General features: G+C 45.0%; 1 protein-coding gene across 1 annotated transcript in view; it reads right to left on the bottom strand.

Annotated features, from left to right (window-relative positions):
- Positions 1 to 16,992, bottom strand: part of SLC4A5 (solute carrier family 4 member 5) — a 111,598-nt gene that overhangs the window by 36,781 nt on the left and 57,825 nt on the right. Inside the window, exons 5-8 of the mRNA XM_074195143.1 lie at positions 11,924 to 12,084; positions 8,217 to 8,372; positions 6,329 to 6,427; positions 1,824 to 1,879 (exon numbers count right to left, since the gene is read on the bottom strand). Of these exons, the coding sequence (XP_074051244.1) occupies positions 1,824 to 1,879; positions 6,329 to 6,427; positions 8,217 to 8,372; positions 11,924 to 12,084 (472 nt within the window). The remainder of the gene's footprint in view (positions 1 to 1,823; positions 1,880 to 6,328; positions 6,428 to 8,216; positions 8,373 to 11,923; positions 12,085 to 16,992) is intronic.

Raw genomic sequence — 16,992 nt, 5'->3', positions numbered from 1 at the left:
TTGCTAAGTATAAAGTGTCTGAGGCCAAATTTGAACTCAAGTCCTCCTAACTCCAGGGCTGGTGCTCTAATCCACTGAGACACCCCAAGGACAAGGGGCCCCAAGATTAGAGGAACTCATTCTTTTCTTCTCCTTCGGCTTAAAGGGGCATCTGTTCCTCAAAACATAGAGCTTCACCTTCTGCTGCTGCTGAAAGGACTCTGAGGGTCCATCAGCCTCTCATCTTCCCTTTAGGGAAAAGGGGCATCCTCTATATGGGCATCTCACAGGGTCTGAACTGATATTATTTGACTGGCCTGGGTTAGACTCACTGGACTGAATCTGATTGGGACCTTGCTGTTCAGGGAGTCTATTCTCATTTTACAGAGAAGGAAACTGAGGCCATGAGAAGAGAAGTGATTTACTCAAGGTGTCATGGTCACAAGGAGCAGAGCTGGGATTGGATCTCATTGAGGAATCCGGGGCTCTTTCTCCACTGCCTCCCCAGGCAGTGGTCCCCCCACCTTGGAGAGCTCATTTTCCTCGGGTCTGTTTGTAAAATCAAATTTCTGGATTAAATCTGACTTTCTGAAATCTTCTCTGATTATTCTTCCCCTCCCCTTTTTATGCTAAATCATCAGATACTGCGAAAGAATTATGATCTCTCTGTTTCAGATTTTCCCTCCAGTGATATGGATTTCAACCGATCCATATTGGCCCATCCATGACTCTCCATCATTCCTCCCTTAAATTCACCCAAGGGGTCCCACCCAGCGTGTGGGACACTGCCAGCTCTCACGAGGGTAAACCTAGGCCTCAGGAGCCATCTACAGGTCATTCCCCATTCTTGCTGCATGTCCGGGCTCTCTTCTTTGGGGATCATTTCCCTTCTCTCTGTTAATTAGTTGCTTTAGACATAAAACACAGAAATTCTGCTTGTCAGAGAAGCACTGGGTTGTTCAGAGAGGGCCAGGGCTTTTCAGGGTGCAGACCTCATCTTACAGCCCATTGCCTTCACCACAAGGATTAACGTAGGGCCTTGCACAGAGGAGGCGCAGCAGAGCTCTCTGTCAGTTCCCGCACCGGGTAACCCTTTAATGCATGTCTGTTGATGGACCGACTGTGAATTAGTTTGTGGAAGAGGGGAGTGGGGACAGGTAGAGAGAGGCAGGCTCCTTGTGGGCTGGGCTCAGAGTCCTCCGGCCGGTCAGAGCATGTCCATTGGGGTAATGGAGGAAAATGGCCTCCTGACTTTCTCTGTCTGTCTCTCTGTCTGTCTGTCTTGTCTTGTCTCTCTCTCTCTCTCCCCCCTTCTCTCTGACTCTTCCCATTTCTCTCTCCACTTCTCTCCATCCCTCTCTGTCTTTCTTCATTATCTCTGTCTCTCTCCCACTCTCTCTCACTGTCTCTCCATCTCTGTCTGTCTGTCGCACTCTTGCTGTCTCACCATCTCTGTCTTCATTTCTAGCTTTCTCTCTCTCTCCATTTCTCTCCATGTCCCTCTCTGTCTCTGTCTCTGCCTCCCTCCTTTCCCCCTCCTCCATCCCTCTGTCTTTCTCTGTCTCTCCATCTCTCTCTGTGTATACACTCAGACAACATAATATATATATATACATCCACACATATGTTATACCTCCACTCATCCATGTACATGGACCCCCCTCTCCCAGCAGAATGTGAGCTCTTTGAGCAGGAGCTGCCTCCTTGGCCTTTGCATCCCCAGACTCCCCAGACTCAGTAGCAGGCTTAATTAATATGTACAACATTTCGTTAGAAGCTCCTCTTTTCCCCAACCCCTACCCCAGGGCAACCACCTACCCCAGGTCGGAGGCTTTACTACCCACCTGATTTGGGTTTGGGGTATCTGAAATATCATTCATGCTCCGGCTCTGGGCGTGACCTAAAGGAGAAGAAAAGAAGGACTTTTTTAGATGAGAGAATTGCTGTAATCTTGGGGTCCATTGGCCTTTGGATCTTTGGTCAGAGAGGGGAGGTCCCTCCCATCACCTCTGCAATCTGCTTGCTATCTGTCCCTTTTTCTCCTTCTAGGAAGGGAGGTAGAGACTAGGTGAACACAGCGGGTTGGCGATCTGGCTCACCTCTGGTTCAGCCCAGCAGGGTCCGGGGCAGTGGGCTGGCTGCAGCCCTGGACCCCGCTAACTAATCCTGGGCTCAGGGGGCATCGATCTTAGAACAGGCAAGAATGCTAGCGGGAGCTGCCTTAGATCATGGATCAAAGGCCAGCAGAAGCGGCAGAGGCCCTGGGTTATAGGAAACACAGAATGTGGGGCTGGCTAGGTGGCTCAGTGGATAGAGCACCGGCCCTGGAGTCAGGAGTCCCTGGGTTCAAATCCGGCCTCAGTCCCTTAATACTGACCTAACTGTGTGGCCTTGGGCAAGCCACTGAACCCCACTGTCTTAGCAAACTCAAACCCAAACCCAAACCAAAACACAGAATGTGAGAGCTGGGAGGGAAATTAGAACATAGGAGAAGAGAGAATAGAGAAATCAGAGTTGGGAGGGAAGCCCATCGGGCAGAGCATGCCGGCGGAGAGTCTGTGGAGCACAGAAGACGGGACGTCAGAACTGGGGGACAGAGGGAGACAGGCAGGAGAGACCTCAGGCACTAAGAACAGATGATCAGCCGAGGCGGAGGCCTGGGCTCATAGGGGCCACTAAGTGGCGCCACGATGCCTCGAGTCAACAAAGGCCCCTCTGAGTTCAAATCCAGCCTCAGACATGTCCTAGCTGCTGACCCTGGGCAAGTCACTTCACCCTGGGTGCCTCAGTCTCCTCAGCTGTCAAATGAACTGAGAAGGAACTAACAAGCCACTCCAAGATCTTTGCCAAGAAAATTACAATTGGGAATCATGAAGAGTTAGACGTGATTGAAAATGACTCAACACCTCTACCACCTCCACCTCCACCACCGCCACCGTCGTCACCACCTCCGCCACCGCCGCCACCACCTCCGCCACCGCCACCACCTCCGCCACCTCCACCACCACCGCCACCTCCACCACTGCCACCACCACCTTCCTGGCAGTGAAGCAGGCTAATTAAATTTGGGCTATTCAGTGCCCATCTCTCAACTTCCCAGTCTCCTCTGCTTCAGGACTATCATTTTCATGAACAGGTTCAGAGACCACTCCCTGGGTACGTGAGCCAGGGATGTCTCTCCTGACCTTTCTGGTCTCTTGACAAGTCCCAGCCTCTGCCCAGGGACCCCCACATAAGTCAGTACCCCCAACCCCCTCCTGGTGATGAGGTCCACACTCTTTCCACCTTCTGTGTGGCCACCCCTCTGCTTCCTGTTTAATATTTTGCCACATTCATCACTTTTTGGGGATCATCTGTGCTCACTTCTCCCTTTTAGGGTCTTCCTTAGAATGAGCCAGAGCTGGGCTTCAAAATCCCTCTGTTACTCTGTTTTCATTTTCAGGGAGAATCAGCACAAGAGAATTAGAGATTCTCTTGACCCCGGTGGGCAGAACCAGGAACAATTAGGGGTAGGGAGGGGGAAGATGAAGAGGTGGAACTTTAGGGGGGATGTCAGGCAAACGTCTTCCATTGAGAACTGTTCCAGAATGGACAGGGCCTTTTCCAGAAGGGCTGAACTCCCTTTCTCTGGGGGTCTTTCCCCAGAAGTTGGCCAGCTACTTTTCTTGGGGGGTACATTATAGGGAGGAATCCTGCTATGTGGGAGCTGCCATTGATGCTCCTGAGGTCCCTCCCAATTGTGAACTTTCTGAAAGGTTCTACATGTCCCGTTAAGGAGGAGCTATGGCGAGGCAAGCCACATGCTGGGCATTCCAGTCCTAAACCTGCTTCCAGTTCAGCCAGGTAATCTAGGTCAGCAGCTTGTTTTCGTTTCCCTAGAGTGACATGGATTTTTTTCCCCAAACCTCTGAGAGTTCTCCGGGGCAACAGGCAGGTCACTCCCTATGAACCACATTTCTGGCATGCAGAAGTTGGCATCGTTCATTGGGCACTTATGCAAAAACCTTTCCTTCTAGGAGCCTGTGGGGTGCATTTAGTTGTTCTTGCCTAGAGACCATCTTCTGGGACATGATGCCCTTCCCCTGGGGGACCTTGGAACTGGGAGACCCAGGGCTGCAACTCTGATCTGACAATGGAAAACCAAGCCATGACCAGGGCTTAGGGAATACTTGACTGATTAATTAATTAATACATATTAATAATGATAAACACCATTATTATTATTAAATATTAATGTGAATGTTAACTAATCGTGTTCTGCCTTGGGATGAGACACGTCTATCTTTTCTCTCAGACTAAGAGCAATGACTAAATCTCTTGCTTGACTGAATCGATTGACATATGGATAGGCTCCACTGTACGAGACAGACCCCCAGACATGGGACATGCTCAGGTTCTCCACCCTCTCTCTTTGCCAGTTTACCCTTCACAAGAAGCCAAAGAAGCCTCCACCATCTTCAGTAGCTCCTAAGACTGGCATTCAAGACCGTTCAGAACCTGACCTTGTCTACCTTTCCAGACCTGACTCCCCATCATAGACATTACATTTCAGTCAAACACTATTTACTTTCCCCCATCTTGCTTCATGTTTCTATGCTTTTGGGTTGGCTTCCTCACCTGCCTAGAATATGCTGCTGCTGCTGTTCATCCTTCATTTTCTTTCTTTCTTTCTTTCTTTCTTTCTTTCTTTCTTTCTTTCTTTCTTTCTTTCTTTCTTTCTTTCTTTCGGCAAGGCAATGGGGTTAAGTGACTTGCCCAAGGTCACACAGCTAGGTAATTTGAACTCAGGTCCTCCTGACTCCAGGACTGGTGCTTTATCCACTGCACCACCTAGCTGCCCCCTAGCTTTCATTTTCAAAGAAGACCATGACATCAGGGAGGTGATCCTATGATAAGCACATGTGTTGGATTTCAGTGTGCGTGTGTGTGTATGTGTGTGGGGGGTTGTGCTAAGTCCCCAGCCTCACTTTCTCCTCCAGAGCCATCTGGGTCCAGTGACCGACCAGATATGAATCTGGAGAACTGGAGATAGCCCTGAATGTGAGGTAATCAGGGGTAAGTGACTTACCCAAGATCACACAGCTAGGAACCATCACGTATTTGAGGTGAATTCACACTCTCATCTTCCTGACTCCAAGGCCAGTACTCTATCCATTGTTTCACCAAACTGTCCTGGCATATGCTACCCAAGCATTTGGAGGGTTTAAAGACTGGGCTTGTTCTTTGACCCCAAGGGTAGCAGTAGAAGCCATGGGAAGCCATGGGCAAAGGGCCATTTTAGGCTTGGGATTGTCCAGCTAAGGAATGGGCTGCCTCTCCATCCCTGGAGGCCCCCAAGTGAAGGCTAGTCTAGAACTTTTTGACTTGGGCAAGGGTCCAACTAGATGGCCTCCGAAGACCCTGCCTTCTCTGAAGATCTGTGATTCTGGAGTCTTCTCTGTGAGCTCATCCGGTGTAGACAGCAAACTCCCTGAGAGCAGGGGCTGCTTCATTTCTGTTTGGAGCTCTGGTATCTGATATAGTTTCTGATATACAGTAGGGGCTTAATAAATGTTGATTATCTTGATCCCGATTCTAAAGTTTTAGTTAGCTGTATATACTCTGAAAACTAAGTTAGTAAGTCTTCCCACACTACATGGAACAGGATCTATGGTGGGGTTTTAGACTTTCTGGCAACATTTTGGGCTTTTAAAAACTAAGCACAAAGAATCCCGAGCACCTATAGATTTGCAGGAATGAATGACAGGATCAGAGATTTCACACTGGGAGGGACCCTTAGGGTTACCAAATCCAATCCCCTCGTTTTACAGATGGTTGGTAGATGGAGCAAGAGCAGCTAGCACTGTGGATGGAGGTCCAGCCTCAAGTCAGGAAGATCTGAGTTCAAATGTGACCTCAGACACATAATAGCTGTGTGACCTTGGGCAAGTCACTTCACCCTGTTTACCACTGTTTCCTCCTCTGTAAAATGAGCTAGAGAAGTAATGGTGAATGATTCTAGGATCTTTGCCAAGAAAACCTCACATGGGGTCATAAAGCATGAGCATGACTTAACAACACAATGTGAAGTCTCAAGCAAACCACTTGCCCTTTCTGCACCTGAGTTTCTGTAAAATAAAGAACTTGGAAATTTAAAATTAGATTTGTGGGAAATCTGAGCACCTAGCTCTTAAAGTTCCCTTCCATCTCCTAAGTGGGAACTGTGGTAGAGAGGCTGCTTTGGCTTTGGGCACCAGATCTAGTTCCCTAGGTGCTCCTGGGGATGCTGGGCATTGCCATCCAATGCTCCCATAGTCACTGAAGCTGGCCCTAACCTAGAGTGGCCGGCCAAGGTTGGGGAGGCACTTACGCAACCGACCGTAGTTGATGCTTTGCCTGGTCCTCAGGTCCTCAGTGGAGTGGTGCAGGTTGGGGCCAGCTGCTGTGGGGCTTCGGGCCGGGGGCCGGTCTGCAAGAGGGGCAGAATGTCTTGGTGAGGAGGGACTCTGGCTGAGGGGGTCTGCTCAGCCAGAACCATCTGGACCCAGGCTGGAAGAGGAGATTGGCTGACCAGCTAGAATGTGGAGAGATTGTAGGGGGAATCTTTATCCTACTCCAGTGGTGTGTGTAGAAAATTCTGAATCTTGAACCAGGAAGGCTCCCATCAAATACATCATTAAAAAGATTTTCTTTGTCTCTCTCTTTGTTTCCCTTTCTTTTTTTCCTTCCTTCCTTCCTTCCTTCCTTCCTTCCTTCCTTCCTTCCTTCCTTCCTTCCTTCCTTCCTCCCTCTCTCTCTCTCTCTCTCTTTCTTTCTTTCTCTTTCTTTCCTTCTTTCCTTTTTATTTATCTATATCACCTTACAAATTTTCAAGTGAAAATTTTAAGACCATTTAGATACCTCTTATGATGATGATGATGATGATGATAATTCTCAATCACATCCAACAGATGTGGTCATAGCATCATAGGTTTCAGACCGGAAGGGACCTTAATGGCCATCATATCCAACAGCTGAGGAGTCTGAGGCACAGGGAAGTTAAGTGATTTGCCCCAGCTGGCAAAAGTAGTAAGCGTCTGAGGCAGGATTTGAACCCGGGCCTTTCTGACTCCAAGTCCAATGCTCTATTCACTATGCCTTGAATATTTTAAAAATTCTCCTAAGCAGCTCAGCTAGGCAGAAACGAGTTCTGATTTGATTACTCTATGTGATGAAAAATAATAACACATTTTCTTAAAAGTTTTCTTCCAGCTAGGTTTTTCCCTGATTCCAACTGAACTTTCTATGTCCCATTGATTCAAATGGTTGAAGTCTTACCATGTATTTTCTTTTTTTTTCAATATATTTTTATTTATTTCATTAAATCCTTCCATATTGCATGTAAGACAATTTTTAATATTCTTTTTTTTTTTTTTTTAGATTTTTCAAGGCAATGAGGTTAAAGTGGCTTGCCCAAGGCCACAGGGCTAGGTAATTATCAAGTGTCTGAGGTCGGATTTGAACCCAGGTACTCCTGACTCCAAGGCCGGTGCTCTATTCACTGAACCACCCTTTACCATTCATTTTTTAAATGCGTTCCCATCCTCTCCCCGTTGTTCCTCATCAGTCCCTTGAGAAGGAAAGCAATCTGATAATGATTTTACAGCATCCTTCATTTTCCAAGTATAGCTTTCCTTGCAAGAAGTCAAAGCTGTGATGGTGGGGGAGGGAGGCAGGGCAGGCATAGATGGCATCACTCAGGTAATAATTTGCTTCCTCCCTGCCTCACCTGGGAGGGCTGCTTGGGGCCACTCTCCCGGTTTCCTCCATTACTCCTTTGGCCAAGGGCTACCTCTTTCCAGAAGATCTGCCCCAGATTGTTGAGTGAGCAGAGCCTTGGGGTGACTGAATGTGACTGAATGACTTAGGAGTGACTAATGGGGAATGAAACCATTCTCCGGGGAAAGGGAGAGTGGGATTTTGGAAATGTGAGGAGCCCCCATGGAGCAGGACTGGGGCAGGGGCAGGGCAGATCCCCTGCTCTAAACCCCATTATTCAGTCCGTCTTTTCTTGCCTAGATTCAGGGGGATCACTCTAGTGCTTTGCCTGATAACCCTTCTCTCTGGGAGATGTCCTGGGTGGAAGAGAGGGGGTTTCTTGCATAGTCTGGACCATAAGCTAGAACTGTCCAGCATAGCCATGAGAGACACTAAGGCTAAAATTCCCCTCAGGGCACAGCCAGGGTTGTCTCCCCTTGACCTGTGAGGGCCCAACTTACTGGAGGCAGATGAGACAGATTTCCCAATGTCTGCTAGGGAGCGGTGGATGGGTTTCTTGGTCTGGTGCCGATGCTTTCTCAAGAGGACGTAGCAGACTCTCTCTCTCAGCTCTGGCTTCAGAAGTCCATCTTCTATTTGTTTCTCAACAACATCATCTGAAGGAGAAACAAACACCCCCACCCAGGTCATTGCCCAATGGGACAAGGCAAATGGTCCATGACTCCCTTCCCATCCCCCCCAAAATCTTGAGAGAGAGAGAGAGAGAGAGAGAGAGAGAGAGAGAGAGAGAGAGAGAGAGAGAGAGAGAGAGACAGAGAGAGAGAGAGAGAGAGAGAGAGTCAGTCGTTGGGTGGATGGAGGAAGAAGCAATAGTTTAGAAATCAATCAAGTCCTGATAATCCCCTCCACTGTTCCCAGGCCTCCAGTGAATCATTACAGGGAAGAGAATGGAGATCAGAGCTACAAAGTTTGGGTTCAAATCCTGGGATCTTGGGAAAAGCACTTCCACGTGTTAGCCTCAGTTTCCTCCTTCATAAAATAAGGAGGTTGGACAAGATGACTCTAAGGTAACTCCCTACTCTTGATTCAACCCTTGGCTCCAAAATTTATTATTTATAGGTGAAGGACCTCTCAGGCTCTGTAGTCAGGAAACAACATTTATTAAATGCCAACTGTGTACTATGCACTGGGGATATGAAGAAAGGGGAAAGACACACCCAGATTTGGAAACGAAGAACCTGGCTCTCACAATAAAGCTGTGCTGTGATGAATACAGCCAAAGCCCATGAGATGGTGAGTCTGTTGGGATGGGGGAAGAAGGCTGATTTTCTAAAGGAGACAGACAATATGGAGCAATAAATAAGTGTGGACTATGTGCAAAGTCGTGGACTCTAAGGGCTTTATGTTTCAAAAAAGGCTAGAGACAGGGCAGCCAGGTGGCACAGTAGATAGAGCACCAGCTCTGGAGTCAGGAAGACTTGAGTTCAAATCCAGCCTCAGACACTTAATAATGACCTAGCTGTGTGACCTTGGGCAAGTCACTTAACCCCATTGCCTTACAAAACCAAGTTTTTCATGAGTTTACATCATGTGTAGGAGTTTATCTCTTCTTAAAAGGAGGAGGAGGTGGGGAGGAGGAAGGAGCTTCTGGTTACTACATTTCTCACTCTTCCTTCTCCATCCAGTCTGTGACCAAGATCTGTGGATTTCAGCTTTCCAATATGTCCCAAATAATATGCCCCTTCTCTCCTCTGGTGGGTTCATCCCCTTGGTGCAGGCCATCATTACCTGAGCCTGAATTATTGCAAAGGCTTCTGGGGTCGGGGGAACGGTCTGTTTGCCTCAGTTCTCTCGCCACTCCAACCTAACCCCCAGTGTAATGTTCCTAGAATGCAAGACTGATTTCTTCACCCTGAAGCTTCCTCCAGGGACTCCCCCTTGCCTCTGTGAGCAAATACAAAATGTTCTGTTTGGCATTCAGAGGCCTTCCTAACCCAACCCCCTCACTCCCCAGCATATCAGCTTCCATCTGCTGACACTTTGGCCTTTTGACTGGTCCTTGAATAAGACCCTCCATCTCTGGTCTCCAGTCATTCTCTCTGGCTATCCCCCACACTGGTACACTTGCCCTCCTCTGCTTCCAATCTTCTCTGACTTCCTTTTTTTTTTTTTTTTGCAAGGCAATAGGGTTAAGTGACTTACCCGAGGTCACATAGGTAATTATTAAATGACTGAGCTTGGATTTGAACTCAGATCCTCCTGACTTCAAGCACCACCTAGCTACCCCTGCCCTGCCCGCCACCAGCTTCCTTCAAGTCCCAACTCAAGCCCATTGTCTACAGGAAGCCTTCCCCCACTCCTTCAGCATTCCAGAGCCTTCTTCTCTTAATGTTTTCCTATATATTCAGAAGGCAGTTTGTGATCTCCTTCAGTAGACTGTAAGTTCCCTGAGGGCAGGCAGGGACTGGTTTAGGGTTTGTGATGCATTTCCAGTAGTCAGTATGGTTCCTGGCTTGTAGAAATAAGTTTATTGACTGATGGAACCCCACAACAATTTGGAGAGGCATAAGATGACACCATAATTGTCACCATTTTACAGTTGTGGAAACTGAGGCAGATGGGGGTGAGTGACCTGCCCAAGGTCACCCATCTAGGAAGTATTTGAGGCAGAATTTGAACTTAGAACTCCCTAACATTCTATCTAGTCCTCCTGACTCCAGGGTTGGTGCTCTATCTGATCTTGTAAAAAACAGCTTAACATGTTGGATAGTTCTGGGTTCAAATCTTACCCCATGAATATATGTGGACAAATGACTTCATCTCTCAATGTTTTCAGCAGCATCTTGAGGCTCTTAAATCATGAATCAATGGAGGGCATTTCATATTGGGACATCCCCCCCCCAAAAAAAAAGAAATCCTTAAACTTTCAGTCCTTCTTGGGCTCTTTTGGAATCTCTTCAGCTTCTCATTAACCAACATTTAGAGCTGCTTTATGATTTACAAAGTAAACCTCACAACAATCCTGGCAGATTGGTAATGCAGATAAATACCCATTTCCCAGATGAAGAACTGAGGCTAAGACAGGGGATCCCAGAAGTAGGTAGCTAAGATAGAGGAAGATCTAGGACCTTAGGGAGAAGTCCAGGGCTTTCCCCAGTAGGCTACCCTGCCTCACCACAGCTGCAGGGTTGGCTTCAAATCTGGGGAACTCTTTTTTTATTTTGGTGAGACTTTGATTATTGGGAATCCATCCAGAAGCAGAGCTGGGACATCATGTGGGTTTGGAGTCCATATACTTGTCTACTGATCCCCTGTATGTCAGCCCCACCAGCATCAGCTGCAAGAAATTGAGCCACTGAACAAGCAGAAGGGAAGATGGTTTGGGTGAACATCAGTTCTATCTTTAAATAGTCCAAGGGCCTTCATGTGGAAGAAGAAGAATTAGCTAACCTTGTCCTGTTTGGCTTCAGGGGAGAAGCAGGTAGGCAAACCATGACTGAATAGAAGAAAAATGTTTAGATGCAATTGCTATTTCATAGAATCTGCTAATGAGTTTTCATCATCATTGCCAAATTTCAGAGGCATAATTAGGGTGGGGCAGCTGGAGCTTTGTCTCTGGCATTGAAACTTGGAGGGTGTAAAATTTTAAATAATGATTTTAATAGATTGTGTAATTTTTGAATTTGTTACATTTACATTTTGACAGCATGTTCACTCCTCCAGGAGTATAGAAACTTGTTGGCTTAATTAATTCAGTTAGGAAACCACCATATGTTGTTTTCTCTCTAATCTACCTTCCAGGCCAGATTCTTCCTAACCTGGCCAAACCTACTCCTGAAGAGCTAGCAGTCTCAACAGCAGTCTGGAGGAATCTCAGCATCTTCCCCCTGGCCATGGTGTCAGGGATGGATGTCTTCCCCTATCTCCAGGGAAATCTGTGTCTCAGGATTTCCTCCCTCACACGGGTCTTCCCCTACAGCTGAGCTGATGGTATATTTAATTTTTAGAGTCACACACCATTTGGTACTGATTTCCCCAAACACCAAAACTGTAACCATCAATCCATCAGATTCAGTTTCTTTCATCAAAGACACAAGCAGACTAAGTGATGCAGGAAGGTTTGCCAAAACTAACTTAAGAGAGAGGAAGTGACTAGTCCACAGTCATCTGAGCTATGAGATGGGCAATTTGATTGGTCTTCTCCTACCTATGATCTGTGGTAAGGAGCATCCATCCAAATCCAGGAGCACTGTGCCAGTCTGAAGACAGGTTCGGAGTTCAAACAAACTATGCAGAGACAGCGTTGACACATGGGGCTTGCTCCATCGTTCACCTCCTTCTTCGACCTTCTCTTCAAACTTTACCCACCTAGAAAGGAATAAGAAGGAAATGCACATTGAACAGGGCTGGAATTTGGGGCAGGTGATGTGAAAACAATGGATGTTGACTGGATGGGCTCCTTGTTCTTGAGTCAAAGGTGGGGGGGCATGAGGGGCTCCCCATCCTTCTCCTATCTCTGGAAGATCTCTGCAGAGGTCCCAAAGTCAAAACATCTCACAAACTTGATCCCCGAGACTGGGCTTGCTCAGTGGATAGGACACCCTTATTAAGTACATGTGGCAGACAAACAAGCAAGACAGTTCTGTCCTCAAACAACTCATATTCTTTCTTTCTTTTCTTTCTTTCTTTCTTTCCTTCCTTCCTTCTTTCTTTCTTTCTTTCTTTCTTTCTTTCTTTCTTTCTTTCTTTCTTTCTTTCTTTCTTTCTTTCTTTCTTTCAACTTTTAAAACTTTTTTCTTTTAGGTTTTTGCAAGGTAAATGGGGTTAAGTGGCTTGCCCAAGGCCACACAGCTAGGTAATTAAGTGTCTGAGACCGAATTTGAATCCAGGTACTCCTGACTCCAAGGCTGGTGCTTTATCCACTGCGCCACCTAGCCACATGTGCCACTAAGGATACTTTTTAATATGATTTTTAATTGATGCACATATTAGTAGCCAAATTACTTATAAATTATAGTAAAGTCATCTATATAATGAGAAAAGTGAAAACCTTTTAGTGGAAAAGATTCCACCTTAAACACCATTAGTTGTATGACTGGGCAAAGTACTTTTCCTCTCTGGGCCATAATCTTCTTGTAAAGAGAGATGCTTAGACCCACTGACCTCAGTTTCTGGACACGGGAGGCCAGCAAGGACAAAACTTTCAAGCTGTGTCTACACTTCAAGGATTTGCAACCACACCTATCCCTTGTTTGCTAAAGAATTCACCCCCCCTTCTCCCCTCCCCCTCAGTGTCATTGTCAGGAAAGGGGCCCCCTCTCCTTCTTCCACCCTCCCTCAACTTTTATGGTCTGATTTTTAGTATTCAGATCATGCTTCCATTTTGCATTTATGTGGTGTAATGGGCTGGTCTAAACCCACCCTCCATTTGACTACTTTCCAATTTGTCCAAAAATTCTTATCAGATAGGAGTTCTTCCCTAGATAACTTATGTTTTCAGGTTTATCAAACTCTGGGTTATTTATTTTAATGCTTTCCAATTCTCATCTCATCTTTTCTCCATTGATTATTTTTTCTCATTTTTAACCAGGATCATATAAGTTTCACAATCCCACCTATTAACAGAGGTTTTAGTCTGGAAGGGCTATTCTATGAGAGTCATTTAAAAACTTTTTTTTCTTTATTTTTTCAATTATATGTAAAGGTAGTTTTCAGCATTTATTTTTTTGGGGGGTAAAATTTTGAATTCCACATTTTCCTCCCTCCGTCCCTTTCCTAGCCCCCTCCTGTTGATAACAAGTAATCTAATATAGGTTAGACATGTACAACTATTAGTTGTATTAGTCATGTTGTGAAAGAAGAATCATAATAAAAGGGGGGAAAAAAGCAAGGAGAGGAGGAAATGTAAAATATAAAGCAAATTTTAAAAATTGAAAATAGTTTGCTTTTGTTCGCACTTAGGGAGTCATTTATTTTTAATGTAACTGCCACCCAGAAGGTCAAGGATCACTTTCATTTTGTTTATCACAGAAATTGAAAATGCTAGTCACATGCCTATAAAAGCAAGAATATGAAACTAATTTTCTATTCAGAATTGCCAGTTAAACTGGGAATAGACAATATTAAGCCAGTCTGTCAGTAAACATTAATTAAATTTCTGCTATCCCCTTAGGCACTGTGCTGGAGATACAAATAAGGAAAGGGAAAAAAAGCCTTGCTTCCCTTATCTCTTAGATAAGGGAAAAAGACAAAGATAGAGATAGCTCAATGGTATAGAAAGACATGTAAAAGAAGAGAATGAGATGGAGAAGAAACAGAAAGAAAACCAGTTCATTGGGATTTGAAACAAAGAATTCTTATATCTGTTATTTATTTAAAAGCTTTATTTATGGTGACCGAAGATCATCACTACAGACCTTAGAAATAGAGCTGAGACTCTTGTTCATAGGATTTTTTCTTAATTGAACATAATTAAAAATTCTGAACTTAACAAACACAAAAAGGGAGGAACATTCTCATATACATAGTCAACCAGAAAAGGGAGGTTTAACTGACATTTGACTACCTTTATGGACAATTTATTTTTTAAAATGCTAAATTAAGAAATTCAACATGTCACTTTTAGAGTTGTGGTATTCATCTCTCATTCTGACCTTCCTTCTGTTTTCTTCTTAGACCTTTAGAGCAAGGATGGCCAACTTCCTGACAGCTAAGGTCCCAATGAATAGGAATAGCTATTCCCTGAAATGGCCACATTGCATTTTTTTATTATTTTAGTTTTTGCAAGGCAATGGGGTTATGTGGCTTGCCCAAGGCCACACAGCTAGGTCATTATTATGTGTCTGAGGTCAGATTTGAACTCAGGTACTCCTGACTCCAGGGCCGGAGCTCTATCCACTGTGCCACCTACCTGCCCCTACACTGCATTTCTGAAGGGGGAAGGAAAGTTAAAAGGCAGCTCTGAGCTAGCCCCATTTGTACTCCTTAAATAACAAGGAAGACCAGGAAGATCAATCAAGCAGAAAAATATGTCTGGCACAGAGCTGGCACTTAATCAATGATTATAAATGATATAAAATGAAATCCAAGTTTAAGCTTTTGCTAGTCTTTCCACTGTAGCCAATGTTCAAATGGCAACACAGATTAGTTATTACCGCTATGGAGACACTTTACTTTCTTTCTGGTTAGTCAAAGGTTGAGTTTTCTTCCTTATATATCTTTACATTGTAATATTATTTTATTTATTTTGTAGAAGATATTTTAGAGGACAATGGTATCAAGCTCAAAAGGAGCTAGATTCTCCTGGCTACACATTGACTTAGAAAACCACAAATTAATATTATCTATGTTTTATTGTATTTTTATTTTGTTAGACATTTTCCGATTACATTGTAATCTAATTTGGAGCCAGTTTTGGTTTAGATCATAGTATATCCAAATTTATGTAACAACAGATCATTAAATCAGGGCTTTAGCTTTTCTTGGGTCTTCAGAGAACTTTTTCAAGAAAGCCCATTCCCACATATTATAATTAAATAATGAATGATCATTTGTTAAAATCCTGCTATGTGCCAACTGCCATTTTGGAGACCTTAGGATAAAGCATGACTCTTGCCATTGTGGAGTTTATTTTATTTTATCTTATTTTATTTTATTTTATTTATTTTGGCAATTGGGGTTAAGTGAGTTGCTTAGGGTCCTACTGCTAGTATGTATCTGAGGCTGTACTTGAACTCAGGTTCTTCTGACTCCAGGTTATTGTTCCCTCTCCTGTGCCACCTAGCTGGCCCATTGTGGAGCATATTGTCTAACAGATCACTCCCATCACTCTAGCAAACAATAGTACCGAACAGGTAACTTGGCAGTTATAGAACAAATATCTTTATGAAGAATGGGAGAAGGCCAAGAAAGTTTTGATGGAGAAAGTGGTATTTGAATTTACTTTAAAAGGGTGAGGAAAACAGAACTTAAAGAACAGTATGGGTAAAGGAGAAAGGACACAGACCATACACTGAGAGTAATGCATTTTGACTAGTGTTTAGAGGGTGTAGACAGGAGTAATAAGAGATAAACCTGGAAAGGTAGGAAAATGCTGAATGTAGAAACCATAAAGCAATGAATGGGAAAGAAGGGGATGGGACCAGAGTGGGTGTTGAAGAGGTTAAGAGTTAAAGGGAAGAGACCTAGAACACTAGCTTGAGGAGATAGCACTGTTGAGAAAGGGTTTCTTTCTCCACCCCCAGCCTACCTCATCCCAAAGAACAGAGGATCCTTGAGTAGGCTGGCAAGCTCCCAGCTGAGAGGGAGAGTTTGAAGATGAAAGGAAAAGATCAATGATCAAGCTTTTGGTTGAGATGGATGGAAACAGGATGAAGAAGATGAATGGCCGAATTAGTCTCATCAAGGAGAAGGGCGAAATCCTCCTGGAAGGTTAGTGCTAAGGAGGAGAGGATGGAGGAAAATCTAGGCTAGATTTTGAGGTGTGGAGTAGGGGAGAGGAGCTTTCCAAAAGATGACTTTTCTTAGGATTGGGGCCATGTTTGTAGGAAAGTGTCCAAAGATGCATTGAGGGGCAAATGGTGAATTAGTGTTCAAAAAAGATAAAAAAGAGAAGATGCTAGAGAACTAGGATTTCACCTCCCCTTTGAGCCTAGAAGGTGATGCAGTGTCTCGCTGCCAGTGCACCAGAGTTGCCTCCATTTTTGATTTTTCTTCAGAAGAATAGTCAAAGCCTCCATTTGGCACCAGCATTCCTTTCATGATTCCCCTCAATGCTTTCTCCTGTATTGTAGAAAGAAGTTTAATGCAACCATATTTGTCCTTCCCCCAAATAATCATCTCTGCAGAGATCCTGTCAAAATCACTGGGACAAAGTTAATGCAAGCCCACCGATGCTAGGCGTGAGAAGAGCAGCTGGGGATTCTCACCACCTAATGGCCTCCCCTCACTCTCTACTCAGTGAAGGCATCTAGCCTCCAAGATGATGGGGGTTTTGTGGTCCTTCATGTTTGAAGGACATCAGAGAGGTGACACCTTGATGTTCATATGAATTGGATTTGAGTGACAGGGGCTGTGCTAAGGGCCCAGTCTCACTTTCTCCTCTGGAGGCATCTGGGTCCAGTGGGCAGATATGAATTGGGTCAACTAGAGACAGCAGATGGGACAGGGTAGAGCCCCAGTCCTGTAGTCAGGAGGACTTGAGTTCAAACTTAGTCTGTCACATACTAACTGTGTGATCTTGGGTAAGTCACCTAGCCATGATTGGCATCCAGGGCT

The sequence above is a fragment of the Macrotis lagotis genome, chromosome 1 (genome assembly GCF_037893015.1).
Source record: "Macrotis lagotis isolate mMagLag1 chromosome 1, bilby.v1.9.chrom.fasta, whole genome shotgun sequence".
NCBI lineage: Eukaryota > Metazoa > Chordata > Mammalia > Peramelemorphia > Peramelidae > Macrotis > Macrotis lagotis.
This window is presented reverse-complemented; position numbering and strand designations above follow the sequence as displayed.